This window comes from Ahaetulla prasina, chromosome 2 (genome assembly GCF_028640845.1).
Source record: "Ahaetulla prasina isolate Xishuangbanna chromosome 2, ASM2864084v1, whole genome shotgun sequence".
NCBI classification, from domain to species: Eukaryota; Metazoa; Chordata; class Lepidosauria; order Squamata; family Colubridae; genus Ahaetulla; species Ahaetulla prasina.
Genome location: NC_080540.1, coordinates 4,270,601 through 4,286,419, shown reverse-complemented (window position 1 = coordinate 4,286,419; position 15,819 = coordinate 4,270,601). Strand labels below are relative to the sequence as shown.

General features: G+C 43.0%; 1 protein-coding gene across 1 annotated transcript in view; it reads left to right on the top strand.

The window, feature by feature from the left end:
- The first annotated feature begins 2,863 nt into the window (after nt 1-2,863).
- Nucleotides 2,864-15,819, top strand: part of LOC131189474 (zinc finger protein 91-like) — a 47,901-nt gene continuing 34,945 nt past the window's right edge. The window contains 6 exon segments of the mRNA XM_058165547.1: nt 2,864-3,877; nt 4,037-4,151; nt 4,270-4,337; nt 7,337-7,466; nt 8,835-10,735; nt 12,708-12,851. Of these exon segments, the coding sequence (XP_058021530.1) occupies nt 3,464-3,877; nt 4,037-4,151; nt 4,270-4,337; nt 7,337-7,466; nt 8,835-10,735; nt 12,708-12,851 (2,772 nt within the window). The 5' untranslated portion in view covers nt 2,864-3,463.

Genomic DNA, 15,819 nt, shown 5'->3' with positions numbered 1-15,819 from the left:
CTGCAGGTTTGAAAGGAAACTACAGCCACCTATCTCCACAACCCCCATCTCAGACACACCAACAACAGCCAAGCCTCCTACAACTGACCCCATTTCATTGGGTTCACAACCCCTAGTGATCACAGAAAAGGAAGTGCAGGACCTATTTCACAGACAAAAGCCAGGAAAAGCTCCAGGCCCAGACAAGATAACTCCTTCTTGCTTAAAAGTCTGTGCTGACCAATTGGCCCCCATCTTCACCCATATTTTCAATAAATCACTAGAGATGTGTTATGTTCCTTCTTGCTTCAAACGCTCTACCATCATCCCAGTGCCGAAGAAGCCCACCATCAAGGAACTGAATGACTACAGACCAGTTGCTTTAACATCTGTAGTCATGAAAACCTTTGAAAGGCTAGTGCTTTCCTACCTGAAAACCATCACGGATCCGCTGTTAGACCCTTGCAATCTGGTTACCGAGCAAATAGATCAACAGATGATGCTGTTAATATGGCTCTGCACTACATCCTACAACATCTTGAGTCTCCAAAGACCTATGCAAGGGTCCTTTTTGTAGACTTTAGTTCAGCATTCAATATCATCATTCCAGACATTCTTCTAACTAAACTAAAGCAGCTACAGGTACCGGAACAGACTTGTAAGTGGATCACAAGCTTCCTAACAAACAGGAAGCAGCAGGTGAAGCTAAGCAAGATCACATCAAATACCTGTACAATTAGCACAGGGGCCCCCCAAGGCTGTGTGCTCTCCCCACCTCTCTTCTCTCTGTATACCAATGATGCATCTCCAACGATCCATCTGTTAAGCTACTGAAGTTCGCAGATGACACAACAGTGATTGGTCTCATTCGAGACAATGACGAATCCGCATATAGACGAGAGGTCGAACGACTAGCCTTGTGGTGCAACCAAAACAATCTGGAACTGAACACACTCAAAACCGTAGAAATGGTGGTAGACTTTAGGAAAAACCCTTCCATACTTCCACCTCTCACAATACTTGACAACACAGTATCAACAGTAGAAACCTTCAAATTTCTGGGTTCTATCATATCGCAAGATCTCAAATGGACAGCTAACATCAAAAACATCATTAAAAAAGGACAACAAAGAATGTTCTTTCTGCGCCAACTCAGTAAGCTCAAACTGCCCAAGGAGCTGCTGATCCAATTCTACAGAGGAATTATTGAGTCTGTCATTTGCACCTCTATAACTGTCTGGTTCGGTTCTGCAACCCAACAAGAAAAACACAGACTTCAGAGGATAATTAGAACTGCAGAAAAATAATTGCTACCAACCTGCCTTCCATTGAGGACCTGTATACTGCGAATCAAGAAGAGGCCGTGAAAATTTTTGCTAATCCCTCGCATTCAGGACATAAACTATTACAACTCCTACCCTCAAAGCGCTATAGAGCACTGCACACCAGAACAACTAGACACAAGAACAGTTTTTTCCCGAAGGCCATCACTCTGCTAAACAAATAATTCCCTCAACACTGTCAGACTATTTACTGAATCTGCACTACTATTAATCGTTTCATAGTTCCCATCACCAATCTCTTTCCACTTATGACTGTATGACTATAACTTGTTGCTGGCAATCCTTATGATTTATATTGATATATTGACCATCAATTGTGTTGTAAATAGAATAGAATAGAAGAATAGAATAGAATAGAATTTTATTGGCCAAGTGTGATTGGACACACAAGGAATTTGTCTTGGTGCATATGCTCTCAGTGTACATCAGGGGTGTCCAAACTTGGTCCCTTTAAGACTTTTGGACTTCAACTCCCAGAGTTCCTCAGCCAGCTTTGCTGGCTGAGGGACTCTGGGAGTTGAAGTCCAAAAGTCTTAAAGGGACCAAGTTTGGACACCCCTGGTGTACATAAAAGAAAAGATACGTTCATCAAGGTACAACATTTACAACACAATTGTTGTACCTTGATGAACGTATCTTTTCTTTTATGTACACTGAGAGCATATGCACCAAGACAAATTCCTTGTGTGTCCAATCACACTTGGCCAATAAAATTCTATTCTATTCTATTCTATTATCTCTGCCTTCTCCCTTCTCCTCAGGCGCGCTCCTGCTTCCCGCCCTTTCTACAATCCTGACACTTTGCCCCTAATCCACCAGGGGGAGCCCTCTGCTAAGAGAAGGTAACGTCAGGCGTTTCCTGATTGGTCCACTGGGGGACGAACGTCACAGCTGCCTTTCCAGAGGAGGCGGCGACAGGGGTGATGTCACAGCTCTCAACAACCTTAAGACACAGGCTGTGTTTTCCAGAGTCCTTCAATTCTGTCAGTCCGGCTGTGTTTCTGACAGGATTTGGACCCTTTTGAGGCCTCCTCCAATCTGTGCCCAGCCCAGGGCGGCTGTTCCTGAAGGAGCCAAGTTTAAATCCTCCAGAGAGATTTTTCTCCATCTCCACAGATGATTCCTAGAGAGGAAAGGAGAGGGAGGTGGAGAAAGTGCCCTAATAAAAGGTTTTCTTGGGCATGGAGGCATTGAGAGGGGCCTTTCCCCTTACTCCCATACCCATCATCCTTGCCCTTCCCTCAGATGCGTTCCTCTTTCCCGCGTTTTTCAGGGAATCCTGTAAATTTAGGCAAAATCCACTAGGGGGCGCCTTCTGCCAAGAGAAGGGAACTCTAGAGGCTTCCCCATTGGACCACTAGAAGGCGGAAGTCACGGCTGCTTTTCCCGAGGAGGCTGCGAAGGAAGTGACATCACAGAACTTTGCCTCTATAGGAAGCCGCACTCGCTCTCCTTAACCCCTGGGGTTCCGCAGGAGGCGGAGAGGCTGCGGGAGATCCAGACGTCCTCCGGGTGAGTTGGGGGCTCTTCCCGGACAAAAGGAGGTGGAGGAAGGAGAGACCCGCGATCGGCCCTCCTCCGGCTTCAACCCCGGGTCCCATGCTCCCCAGCCGCGCTCTCCATGCAGGGGGAAGCGGAGATGCCGGGAAGGCGGCGGGGATCCGGGGATCCCTTCCCTGTGTCTGGGGAATTGCCCGAGTGGGGGAGGGAGGGTCGGCCTTGTGAAGGCCCTGCAGGACAGGAGAGAAGCCGGGCGAGGAGGCAGGATTCGCACCAGGCTCCCCGAGGGCCCCATCCTGTCTCCGGAGGGGGAGAGAAGCGGGACAGCCTCTCCACCTGCCTCCTTCCCGGTCCTGCTCACCTCGGCCCTGCGCTGGGATGAGTCGCTTGGGGCTCCAGGCAGGTTGGGTGAAGGTTGTTCAGTGTCTAAATTCTACTTTCTAATTCTTGGTGTTGATTTTCCTTCCATCTCAGATACAGAAACTCGAAGCCATTTGAAATCTTTGCAAACCAAAATTTTCTCTTTGGGTAAAAAAGAGCGGAATCACTTGGAGGGAAATGGTCCTGTGAAGGAAAAGGCATCTGGAGACCCAGAAGAGTCCTTGGAGCCATTTGGAGTTGCTCTGCAGGAGAGAGAAAGGATGGAGACACAATCTTTGGGAAAGGAGGGAGCCGGAAAAGGCCCTTCAGCTGCTCAGCCTGGGAAGGGGAGGAAGCTCTGGACAAGGTCTGGGCAGAAGATCCTGGAGGAGGAAACCATTGTCCCTTCAAAAGTTCAACCCTGGAAGTTCATCCAATACCAGGAGGCTGAGGGTCCCCGAGGACTTTGCAGCCGACTCCATGAGTGTTGTAGGCGATGGTTGAGACCAGAAAAGCACACCAAAGCCCAGATGCTGGACCTGGTGGTTCTGGAGCAGCTCCTGTTCCTTCTGCCCCCAGAGATGGAAGGCTGGGTGCAGGAATGTGGAGCAGAGACCAGCTCCCAGGCGGTGGCCCTGGCTGAAGGCTTCCTCCTGAGCCAGGTGGAGGAGCAGAAGCAGCAGGTGAAGTTGCAGGTGAGACACTTTAGGGACCTCAAAAGGGAATAATGTGCTTGAATACTTTACTCCTCGTTCCCAAACTTCTCTGACATTCATAATGTTCCGAATATTAGAATCCACTTTATGTCATGCAATGCACATTTATTCTCCTTTTCTCCTTCCTCCTATTTGAAGTGCTGCAGTGTGGAGATCAGAGATCCTGAGGGAAAGAAGAATCCATCAAATCCCTCTCAGGAGCTCTTTTTCAGGAGGATCCCTTGCGAAGATCAAAGTCAGGACACCTCAGGAGGTAATCGGAAATCCTCCATTACCTAGAGAGATCTCATCTGTCTTACATTCTTCTCTTCTGTAAAATAACTCCTCTTATTTTGTTAAATATGCATTTTGAAATTATTTTATCATTACAGAGAAACAAAGAGTGACGTTTTCTGGTTTTTATGATGGAGCTCAAACTGTGATTGAACCTCCAAATCAAGTAAGAAAGGGAAACATTATTAGATTTGTATTCTCCTTTCCTTCAGGAAGTCAAGTGGGTGTGCAGAGTTTGTTCTCTTTCTATTTCCCTCCCTTGTTTCGACTGGATTACTTTTGTGATCCTGTGGGACATGGACAGTTTAATAGCAGGTTCAAGTTGCTGTCAGCCAGCTTAACTTCCTCTGTAGACTATTACTGGGACACAATTCTACCCTCAGATTCTGTTTAGGAAATATTTTTTTAAAGACCACAGGTTAACTGGTTCTGCTAGGTACTCCTCCAACTATGAGTTTACAAGAAGTAATTTTTTAACGATCCTTCAACTAATAAGAATAAATGTATCACTGTAGTAGTGATTGCTAGAAACCCATTTTTTTTGTAATTCTTTGACTTAGAATTGTGCAAGGCTAATGAAAAATAACTAAATACTCACATTGCCACATTACCGCTTTTGAAAAGCCTTGGTCATGTCCAGTTATTCAAAAAATAAGGAAATCATATTAAAAAATAAAGCAGAATTTGAAAATCGAAAGAGAATGGCCACATAGAGCATGTAATTGCAGTACTTTGGGTGCAAAATAATTTCCAATCCTCTGATTTCTGCCTGGATCAGGAGCTCAAACATTCCCGCTTTGCAAAGGCTGAGAAATGACCACAGAGAATTTTCTCTTCTTTGTTTCTCTCATTCATTCATTGGCTCAGACTACTAGACCAATAAATGATAGAGTGATAAATCAGTTGATCCAGAGGTGGGATTACTTTACTGAAAAGCACTGAATCAATCAACTTGATAAAACTTGCCCCAAATATTTATTCAGTCAAAATTTTTTTCAGAATTGTCCTTTTTCTTACCAAAAAATGGGACTTGTGTGAAGTACAGCCATTTAAGTTAGTGCATATCTTTGCTTTGGGAATTTGGGAACAATGGAGCAGAATAACAGAGTTATTCAGAGTTGGTAGGGATCTTAGAGGTTTTTTAGTCCAGGGGTCCCCAACCTTTTGGACCTCAGGGACCACCAAGTTCATAATTTTAAATCCCTCGGACCACTAATAGAAATGCAGCCTACTGCTTGCTGAAGCGCCTGGGCTCCCAGTGATGGTGGGATAGGGTCCTTCAGGCACTCTCCCTACTCTCTCTCTCTCTCCCTCCCTCCCTCTCTCCCCCACTGTCCCCTCTCCCATTCTTTCTCTCATTCTTTCTGTCCTCTCTTTCTCCCACTCATTCTATCTCTCATCTCTCTCTCTCTCCCCCACTGTCTCTCTCATTCTGATTCTCTCTCTGATTCTTTCATTCTGTCTCTTTCTCTCATTCTGTCTCTTTCATTCTCTTTCTCTGTCTCTCATTCTCTCTCATTCTCATTCACACTCTCTCATTCTATCTCTCTCTCTCTCATTCTCTTTCATTCAGTCTCTTTCATTCTTTGTCTCTTTCTCTCTCTGTCTCATTCTGATTCTCTCTCCGATTCTCTCTTTTATTCTCTCTCTGATTCTCTTTCTCTCTCATATCATGGGCCAGTCTTGGGGCTGAGAGGAAGTCAAGCATCTTCCTGAGAAACCGAGGTCCGCAGAGCACCAACAAGGGCCAGAAGAAGTGCAGGAGCGAAGCATTACTTAAACTTGCACGGCATCAGCATTCCGCATTGGTATATTTGCGCCAGCCAGTGGCACAAAGCAATCCTCGTCTCCTGCCGCTTGGAATTCAGAGTGGTAAACGGTGACTGGTCCAGGGAGCAGCCGGACTTTGTTCTCCATTGGGGACGCCAGATCGGCCCCCTGCAAGCTCTCATCTCTCGAGCCCGGACGAAGTTTCCCACGCCGCTTCAGCAAGCGCTCCTCGAGAGATGAGAGTTTGCAGAGGGCTGATCTGACAGGAAACCCTATAACATTTCAGATAAATGGCTGTCCAATTTCTTCTTAAACATCTCCAGTGTTGAAGCATCCACAACTTCTAGAAGAAAGTCATACCACTCTAGTTGTAGGTTGGTTCTCTCCTTGATTAGTTTCCATCCATTGCTTCTTGTCCCACTTTCAGGTGATTTGGAGAATAAGTTGGCCTCCTCTTCTTGTGGCAGCCCCTTAGACCTTGAACACTGCTACCATGTCACCCCTAGTTCTACTTTTCATTAAACTAGACATACCCAGCAACCGTTCTTTTTTAAAAAAATAATTTTATTGAACAATTCTCTCTTTTTGTGTCAATTCCATTTCTACATGTTTGTTACTGCATTCAAACTCTTGTATCTTCCTCATTTTATCTTTCCGTGCCCTTTATACCTCTCCTCTAACCATTCATACCATTTATCCCATATCATGTAGTATTCTGTTTGCTCCTAATCTTGTATTTCTTTTGTGAGTTTATCCGTCTCTGCGTACTCTCAAACTTTTCTTATCAAATTTTCTTCTGTTGGTATATTATTATTATTCCAATGTTATGTATATATTATTCTCGCTGTTGTTGTGATACATATAATTAAGTATCCAAGATCCTTGTTGCACTTTCTACCATTGAGCTAGGTATCACCTATTCTATACCTGTGCATTTAGTTTTTCTTTCCTAAATAAAGAACCTTACATTTCTCCCCATTGATTCTCATTTTGTTAGATGGGGCCCAATCTGTTGGTCCTTCTATCTCTTTCGTTTATCTTCTGGAGTGTTGATATTCCTGTCAATTAGTTCTTGTCTGCAAATTTGATGAGTTTTCCTTCAATCCCCTTGTCTAAATCTTTAATGAAGATGAACAGATATTGCAAACTGGACTGGACTAGAATTTTAAATTTTAAATTTGGTTTTAATGGGGTTTTATTATCTTATTGTAATTTTAATATTCGGCCTTATTTAATAAGTTTTTTAATTGGTGTTTTATTTTGTATTTATATGTATGTTTTTATTAGGCTGTAAACCGACCTGAGTCCCTCGGGAGATAGGGCGGTATAAAAATGCGATTAAATAAATAAATAAATAAATAAATCCTCCTGTTCTGTTTGTTCTTCCATGTTCAGGAGAGTCTTGTGTCCTTCAAGGAGGTGGCTGTGTATTTCTCTGAGGAGGAATGGTCTCAGCTGGATTCTGACCAAAAAGCGCTGCATTCGGAAGTCATGCTGGAAAATCATAGGAACGTGGTCTCTCTGGGTAAGAGTTTTCTAGTCCCCAATCCGAGTGTTCAAGAATACAGATTATCGTTAGCCTTTTACTAAAAAAATCACTAATCTGATATTATTTCCTGGGAGGAAGAAGGAAACAATCGGGCCTTCTCCTACTCCAAAGAAGGAAAGAGGCAATGTTTCTTTGTTTAGATTCTTTCTGTGCCATATCTTATCTGTATTTTTCCATTTCTATTTGAACTTAAGAGGCTGAAAAGAATGGGGTGTGCTTTTTTTTTCACTCAAGTTTTTTTTAATTTATATATTAACATTTTGAATATAGTGTATTGTCCGGGCATACCTTTTACAAAAAAAAAAAAAAAATCGTAACATATATATTGATAGCAATAGTAGTAGTACAACAGAATGATTCTAACCATATTTATAATTATGTTAGTTTATTTGTAATACTATTGATTATATTAGCATACTTATAAACAACATTAATGCTTAATTTATACATAACCGTGCTCTTTCTTCATCTAATTTCTACCTCTTATCGGTAACCATTGATAAAACCTATTTTACATTAAGTGCTTTTATGTGTCCCCTGGAGGTCATGTGAGAGGAATGTGTTGTCATTTGTCCTCTGAAACCTCCCAAAATGAAATCTGACTTTGAATGACAGTTAAGAGTTTTAAAATTAATGAGTAGTTATGATTGGCTTCTCTTCTCCCTTTCTCTCCCTCAGACTTGCCCCATAGATCCTCTCCTCTCCCCTTCTGTCCCTCAGGTTGGCCCCACAAAAGCCTCTCCTCACCTCTCCTCAGGCCAGCTCCACAGAAGCTTCTCTTACCCTATCTCCTTCTCTTCCTTAGGCTGGCCCCATAGATCCTCTCCTCTCCCTTTCTCTCCCTCAGGCTTTCTAGCCACTTCTCTTCATGAGGCTTGCCCCACAGAAGCCTGTCCTATACTATCCCATTCTCTCCAGAGTTATTTTCAAGTTGGGAGAGGGAGTAGAACATCTAATTCACATCAGAGCGTGTTATAATAATAAAGGAAATACTAAGGCTCTGATGGTCATTTCGAAAAATCCTTTCTTAGTGAGCACCTAGAAGTCAAGAGGAACATACGTGGCAAATTTCAAGTTTGTAGATTTTACGTTTCTGGAGATTTCGTCATTAATGCGTGAGTGGTTTTTGCTTTTATATATATAGATTGTAAAGAAAGATATTTTGTAGGTATTTTCAAAGCTTTTATGACTCATGAATACAGAAATCATCATGTCTACATCACACCACTGAAAGAATACAGAATACAACATAATGAAATTTTAGAAAAATTCAGAATGTTCCTTGACTTTATACATTTTGATCTTTTACTCTAACTGTATTATCATTTCTCTTTTCCTTTGAAGGTAATAATGGGCAGGAGAATCAAGATTCCTGTGGATTGTTCCAAGTGATCAATACTAAAGTTGAAATGGAGAACTTTGGAATTCGAATGGAATTAGAAAGCCATGAGAGAAACCAGTCAAATAATTGGAATCAGGATAGCTCATCTTCCACTAATGCTCCGATGCAAGACTTTCTTGCCCAACAAGAGAAAATAAGGAAAAAATATATTGGGGAAAGTGTGCAGCTGATCAAAGATAAATTACATGTAAACGAACACCATTTAACACAAAACAAAGGAGAAGATGCTATAAGACAAAACGGACAAAATTACAATGGTACATTCATTCTTTCTCTTGGAAATAACTTCCTTACGTCTCAAAAAGTGATTCACACAAAAAAGGATCCTTATAAATGCATGGAATCTGGAAAACATTTTAGAACAAGCGGGAATCTTACGTCCCATGAAAGGATTCACACTGTAGAGAAATGGTGTTCAGAAGCACCTGTAGCCCACACAACCCAGACCCTCCAAGCAGCAGGAGAGAAACCATATAAATGCATGGAGTGTGGAAAGACCTTTGTGCAACGCAGTGCTCTTACTTCTCATAAAATGATCCACACAGGGGAAAAGCCATTTAAATGCATGGAGTGTGGAAAGACCTTTGCTCAAAGAGGTAATCTTAAATCCCATAAGATGATCCACACAGGGGAGAAGCCATATAAATGCATGGATTGTGGAAAGACCTTTCCACGAAGAAGTCATCTTATTTCCCATATGATGATCCACACAGGGGAGAAGCCGTACAAATGCATGGAGTGTGGAAAAACCTTTGCTCAACGCAGTTATCTTGCTTCTCATAAAAATATCCACACAGGGGAGAAACCATTTAAATGCATGGAGTGTGGAAAGACCTTTCCTCGAAAAGGTCGTCTTATTTCCCATATGATGATCCACACAGGGGAGAAGCCATACAAATGCATGGAATGTGGAAAGACCTTTGCTCAACGCAGTTATCTTGCTTCTCATAAAAAGATCCACACAGGGGAGAAACCATATAAATGCATGGAGTGTGGAAAGACCTTTCCTCGAAGAGGTCATCTTATTTGCCATAAGACGATCCACACAGGGGAAAAGCCATATAAATGTATGGAGTGTGGGAAGACCTTTCCTCGAAGAGGTAATCTTATTTCCCATAAAATGATCCACACAGGGGAGAAGCCATTTAAATGTATGGAGTGTGGAAAGACCTTTGCTCAAGGCAGCTATCTTGCTTCCCATAAAAAGATCCATTCAGAAGAGAAACCATTTAAATGCATGGAGTGTGGAAATATGTTTACTAAGAGCAGTGCTCTTACTTCTCATAAGATGATCCACACAGGGGAGAAACCATATAAATGCACTGAGTGTGGAAAGACTTTTCCTCGAAGAGGTAATCTTATTTCCCATATGATGATCCACACAGGGGAGAAGCCGTACAAATGCCTGGAGTGTGGAAAGACCTTTGCTCAATGCAGTTATCTTACTTCCCATAAAAAGATCCACACAGGGGAGAAGCCATATAAATGCATGGCATGTGGAAAGACGTTTACTAAGAGCAGTGCTCTTACTTCTCATAAAATGATCCATACAGGGGAGAAACCATATAAATGCACGTAGTGTGGAAAGACCTTTCCTCGAAGAGATAATCTTATTTCCCATAAGATGATCCACACAGAGAAGAATGCATTTAAATGCATGGAATGTGGAAAAAGTTTTGCTCAGAATTGTCATCTTACTTCTCATACAAGGATCCACACTCAGGAGAAAGTATATAGCAATAGCAATTCCACTTTAGACTTATCTACCACTCCACAATGCTTTACAGCACTTTCTGAGCAGTTTACAAAGTCAGCATATTGTCCCGAAGAATCTGGGTCCTCATTTTACTGACCTCAAAAGGATGAAAGGCTGAATCAACAATGAGCCAGTCAGGATCAATCTACTGGCTGTGGGCAGTTAGCTTCTAGTACTGCATTCTAACCTCTGACCCGCCATGTCTATAGATTTTAATGTGTACGCCTGTTGTGCCTTTCTGATCCAAATGAGGCAAGGTTGACTCCAAAAAAGTGAAATTTAATGTGGAGAAAAGTAAGGTTTTACAGCTGGGTGGGAAAAACAGAATACATGAAACCTGCTCAAATACATTAACTGTGAGAGGGATCTTGGGAGTCCGAATTGATGATCACTTAAATATGAGTCACCTGTATGAGACAGCAGCCAAAAAAGCTAAGACAATCCTTGGTTGTATAAACAGGCATAGAATCAAACTAGTATTATAAATTAATACTATTTTATAAAGCCTTAGTGAGACCACACTTGGAATACTGCATCCAGTTTTGGACATTATATTACAAAAAGGATGTTTAGTCTTTGGAAAAAGTGTAAAGAAGAGCAGCTGATTAAAGGCCCAAAGACTAAAACATGCAGAACTGCTGCAGGCTTTGGGTTTGGCTAGTCTAGAGAAAAGAAAGATTAGGAGTGGCGTGATAGCAGTATTCCAGGACTTGAGAGGCTGCCACAAAGAAGAGGATATCAATTTATTTTCCAAAGCACCAGAGTGCAGGACAAGAAATAATGTGTGTAAACTAATCAAGGAGAAAAGCAATTTGAAATTAATAATCTTCCTTACAGTGAGGACAATTAACCAGTGGAACAGCTTTCCTTCGTACATCGTGGGTGCTTCATAACTGGATGTTTTTAAGAAGAGACTGTATAGTCAGTTGTCTGAAATGGTACAGGACCTCCTGCTTGAGCAGAGGGCTGGACTAGAATAGCTCCAAGTTCCCTTCTAGCTCAATTCTGATTCTGACTCCTCAATTCTTTCTTGTGTTTTTTTGCTAAGTTTGAGGTTTTAAAAAAAACATGAGCATCACTGGAGATGATGCTATCATTTGGCCTCAAAGTGATATGTGGCTGCCAATATTTAAGTGCTGGAGATTCCCCAATCATTTCAAGAAACTCCCTCTGATATCCACTAAAGCAGAGTTTCAGTCAGAAATGCAGTAGTCCTGAATCCCTTAATATTGTTTCAACTTGTCTTACTTTGCTTAATATTGTCAAAATCTGCCTTTCCACCCTGCTTTACATTATGTAATGCAAGTTATAAATGAGAAACAAAACCATAAGGGGAACGGGGTTAGAGTGATACTGAATTAGAAAAGGCAACTCCTGGGCTCCTTGTCCTAATTTTGTGGTGATCTTCCTTGCCTTCCCTCATGTTGCCCGTCTCTGGACTCAAACAATCTTACCAGTATCTTTTTTAAGTGAGGTCTCCAGAACTGGACCCAGTATTCAAATTGAGGACTCACTAAAGCCCTATGTAGTGGGTTAGGACCTCCTTTTTCTGGTGATACATCTGGTGAGGTATCCCAGAATTTTGTTTGCTTTCAAAGCTGCCGGGTAACATTTTGCAGTTGTCACTTATTTAGTGCCATGGTAATTTTGTTCACAATAATTCTAGCATTTTGGAAATATGCGTCTGTTCCGAGCTTTGTGCACACATGGAGCATTAAAGCAAGTAGTTTTATTAAGAGAAAGCAGTGGCAGAGAAATATGGATCCATATTATGTTCCCCTAGTTAGCCAGCCTATCAGCCAACCCAGATACTCCTTGATTTACAATCATTTATAAAGTAACCACGCAAGTTACAATAGCACTGAATTAATTATGGTCCTTCCTTGCTTCCTCCCTCCCTCCCTTCCATCCCAATGTCAAGGTTCCAAGTAATACATCCCTAAAAAGTAAGAACTCCAGGGCAGGCATATTCCTCAAAGAACATGTTATTGGGACAGGAAACACTTCCTGACTCTTTCCCGAAGTGTGCTTGCAGCAGTTGCCTGAATTGTGCTTGCAGTGGCTTCTGGATACGGACTGGCTGGTCCTGTGCCTCTGCCTGCTGCCAGTACCAGCCTGCAGCAATCCCAGTTGCTGCAAGCGAGCAGCGAGCATGTCGAGAGCGAAAAGAGGGACTCACCTGCCACCCTTTGCACTGCAGAAGGCAGCGAAACATAGAGCCACCCTCCCTTTGGGAAAGAGCCAGGAGGCATTTCAATAGCAGGTCAAGCCAGGTCTTATTCAGATCACATCCTGGCATGTTTCGGAAGGGGGAAGGCTCAGCTGCTATTGCCCATGATGGGGTTTGCACGGGGGCAGCAAGAAACTGCAGGATTTATTTTTATCTCCCTTCCAAAACATACAGACGATGGGTGAGTCCTGGATTTTGCTTTTGATACACTCATCACTTGAAGCCACTGGCATGAGCGACTCATGGGGGCTCTTGGTCCTCTTGACAGCACTGCTCTCGACCGCCCAGCTGGGCTGCTCCTGCTTGACACACGGCCAGAGTTCTCAACAACTACAAGACACAAGCTGTGTTTCCCAGAGATTCTCCTGGTCCTCTTCTAACCGCCTGGCTGTTTCTGGCAGGATTTGGACCCTTTTGAGGCCTCCTCCAATCTCTGCCCAGCCTTCAAGGCAGCTGTTCCTGAGAGAAGTGATTTCAAATCCTCCAGAGATATTTTTCTCCATCTCCACAGACGGCGCCTAGAAAGGAAAGGAGAGGGAGAGGGAGAGGGAGAAATTGCTGCCTCTGGAGACCACAAAGCTTTTCTTGGGCAAGGAGGAATTGTGAGGGGCTTTTTCCCCTAGTCCCATGTCTATTATCTCTGCTCTCTCCCTTCCCCTCAGGTGCCCTCCTGCTTCCCGCCCTTTCTACAATCCTGGCACTTTGCCCCTAATCCACCAGGGGGAGCCCTCTGCTAAGAGAAGGTAACGTCAGGCGGTTCCTGATTGTTCCCTGGAGGACGAACGTCACAGCTGCCTTTCCAGAGGAGGCGGCTACGGGAGTGACGTCACAAACGATTGCCGCTCTAGGACGCTCTTCCTCCACTTATGACCAAAGCTCCATGTTTCTCCCTCTCCACAGACGGTGCCTAGAGAGGAAAGGAGAGGGAGAAAGTGCCCTATCTGGAAAGCATAAAGTTTTTCTTGGGCATGGAGGCATTGAGAGGGGCCTTTGCTCCTCCTCCTCCTATGACCATCATCCCTGCCAGTCCCTCAGATGCGTTCCTCTTTCCCGCATTTTTCAGGTAATCCTGTAAATTTACATAAAATCCACTAGGGAGCACCTGCCAAGAGAAGGGAATATGTGGAATATATGGATCTTTGTGACCATATCTGAAGTAATTGTGTTCTCTTTGCAGACGATGTCAAACTATTTAACCGACAATACATCTACCATTCAAAAAGACCTTGATCTTCTAACCGCTTGCTCTAAAACTTGGCAACTCCAAATTTCAACCAGCAAATGCTCAGTCTTGCATATTGGAAAAAAGAACCCAAACACTAAGTACATGCTTGATGGACATTACCTTACAGATGACCCCCACCCTGTTAAAGACCTTGGAGTTTTCATATCAAATAATCTAAGTGCCAAAGCCCACTGCAACTACATAGCAAAAAAGGCTCTAAGAGTTGTAAACCTAATCTTACGTAGCTTCTTTTCCAAAAACACTACACTACTAACTGGAGCATATAAAACATTTGCTAGACAATTTTTGAATACAGCTCGCCTGTCTGGAACCCATACCACATTTCTGACATCAATACAATTGAACGTGTCCAGAAATATTTTACAAGAAGAGTTCTCCACTCCTCTGAAAACAACAAAATACCTTATCCCACCAGACTTGAAATCCTAGGTTTAGAAAACTAAGAACTCCGTCGCCTTCGACAAGACCTAAGTTTAACTCATAGAATCATCTATTGTAATGTCCTTCCCTGTTAAAGACTACTTCAGCTTCAATTGCAATAATACAAGAGCAACCAATAGATTTAAACTTAATATTAACCGCTTCAATCTAGATTGCAGAAAATATGACTTCTGTAACAGAGTTATCAGTGCTTGGAACACATTACCTGACTCTGTGGTCTCTTCTCATAATCCCAAAAGCTTTAACCAAAAACTTTCTACTATTGACCTCACCCCATTCCTAAGAGGACTATAAGGGGCATGCATAAGATCACAAACATCCCTACGGTTCCTGTCCTATTGTGTTTTTTTTCATATATAATCCACAAACACAACATCAAGACAGCATTCTGCACAAACTGAAAAATATCCACCATCCTAAGAAACCCCAAAGACAAAATTGAGTTAGAAAATCAAGGAGTATATGAAATCCCATGCACCACCTGCCCCTCCACATACATTGGACAAACCAACAGAAGAATAAGTGCACGCATTGAAGAACACAAGAACTCAGTCGAAAAAGAGGAACCAACTTCTTCCCTGGTCCAACACTTTAAAGTCACAGGACATGATATTGACTTTAAAAAGACCAGAACTATCGCCAAAACTGAACATTTTAACAACAGAATAATCAGAGAAGCCATTGAGATAGAAAAACGCCCATACAGCATGAACAAACGAGATGATACCTCCCGCCTACCAGCCATTTGGAAACCTGCCCTTATTGACAAACGAGTCCCTAACACGAGGAATGACACCAGACCCACACTCACGAGGTCCACACAGGATGTCACCACTGCACATCCACCCAGAAAGCAGACCCAAACCCACACTGATCATGAAGCACGACCAAGGACCAGAAGCCAGACCGCAGCTGCAACATTAGCCATTTCAAACCCCTCCAATCCTTACATGCAGCAGACTGACACCCACTATGAAGATGTAGCACGACCACAAAGCCAAACAACAGCTATGCAGCTCACCAGCTCAAGTCCCTCTGCAACACAGACTAAACTGAGCACAACCAAGCCCCCACCCAAACAGGACACACCCCCAGCCAATCAGAGCACAAAAAAACCCCCAGCCAATCAGAGCACAGCCAAACTCCCACCCAATCAGTTCAAACCCCCACTAGCAGCTAAAAGGAAGAAACAGCTGCGATCACACATTGCTCCCAGAAGCACGAAGCTGAAGCCTGAAGATGACGAATGAGACT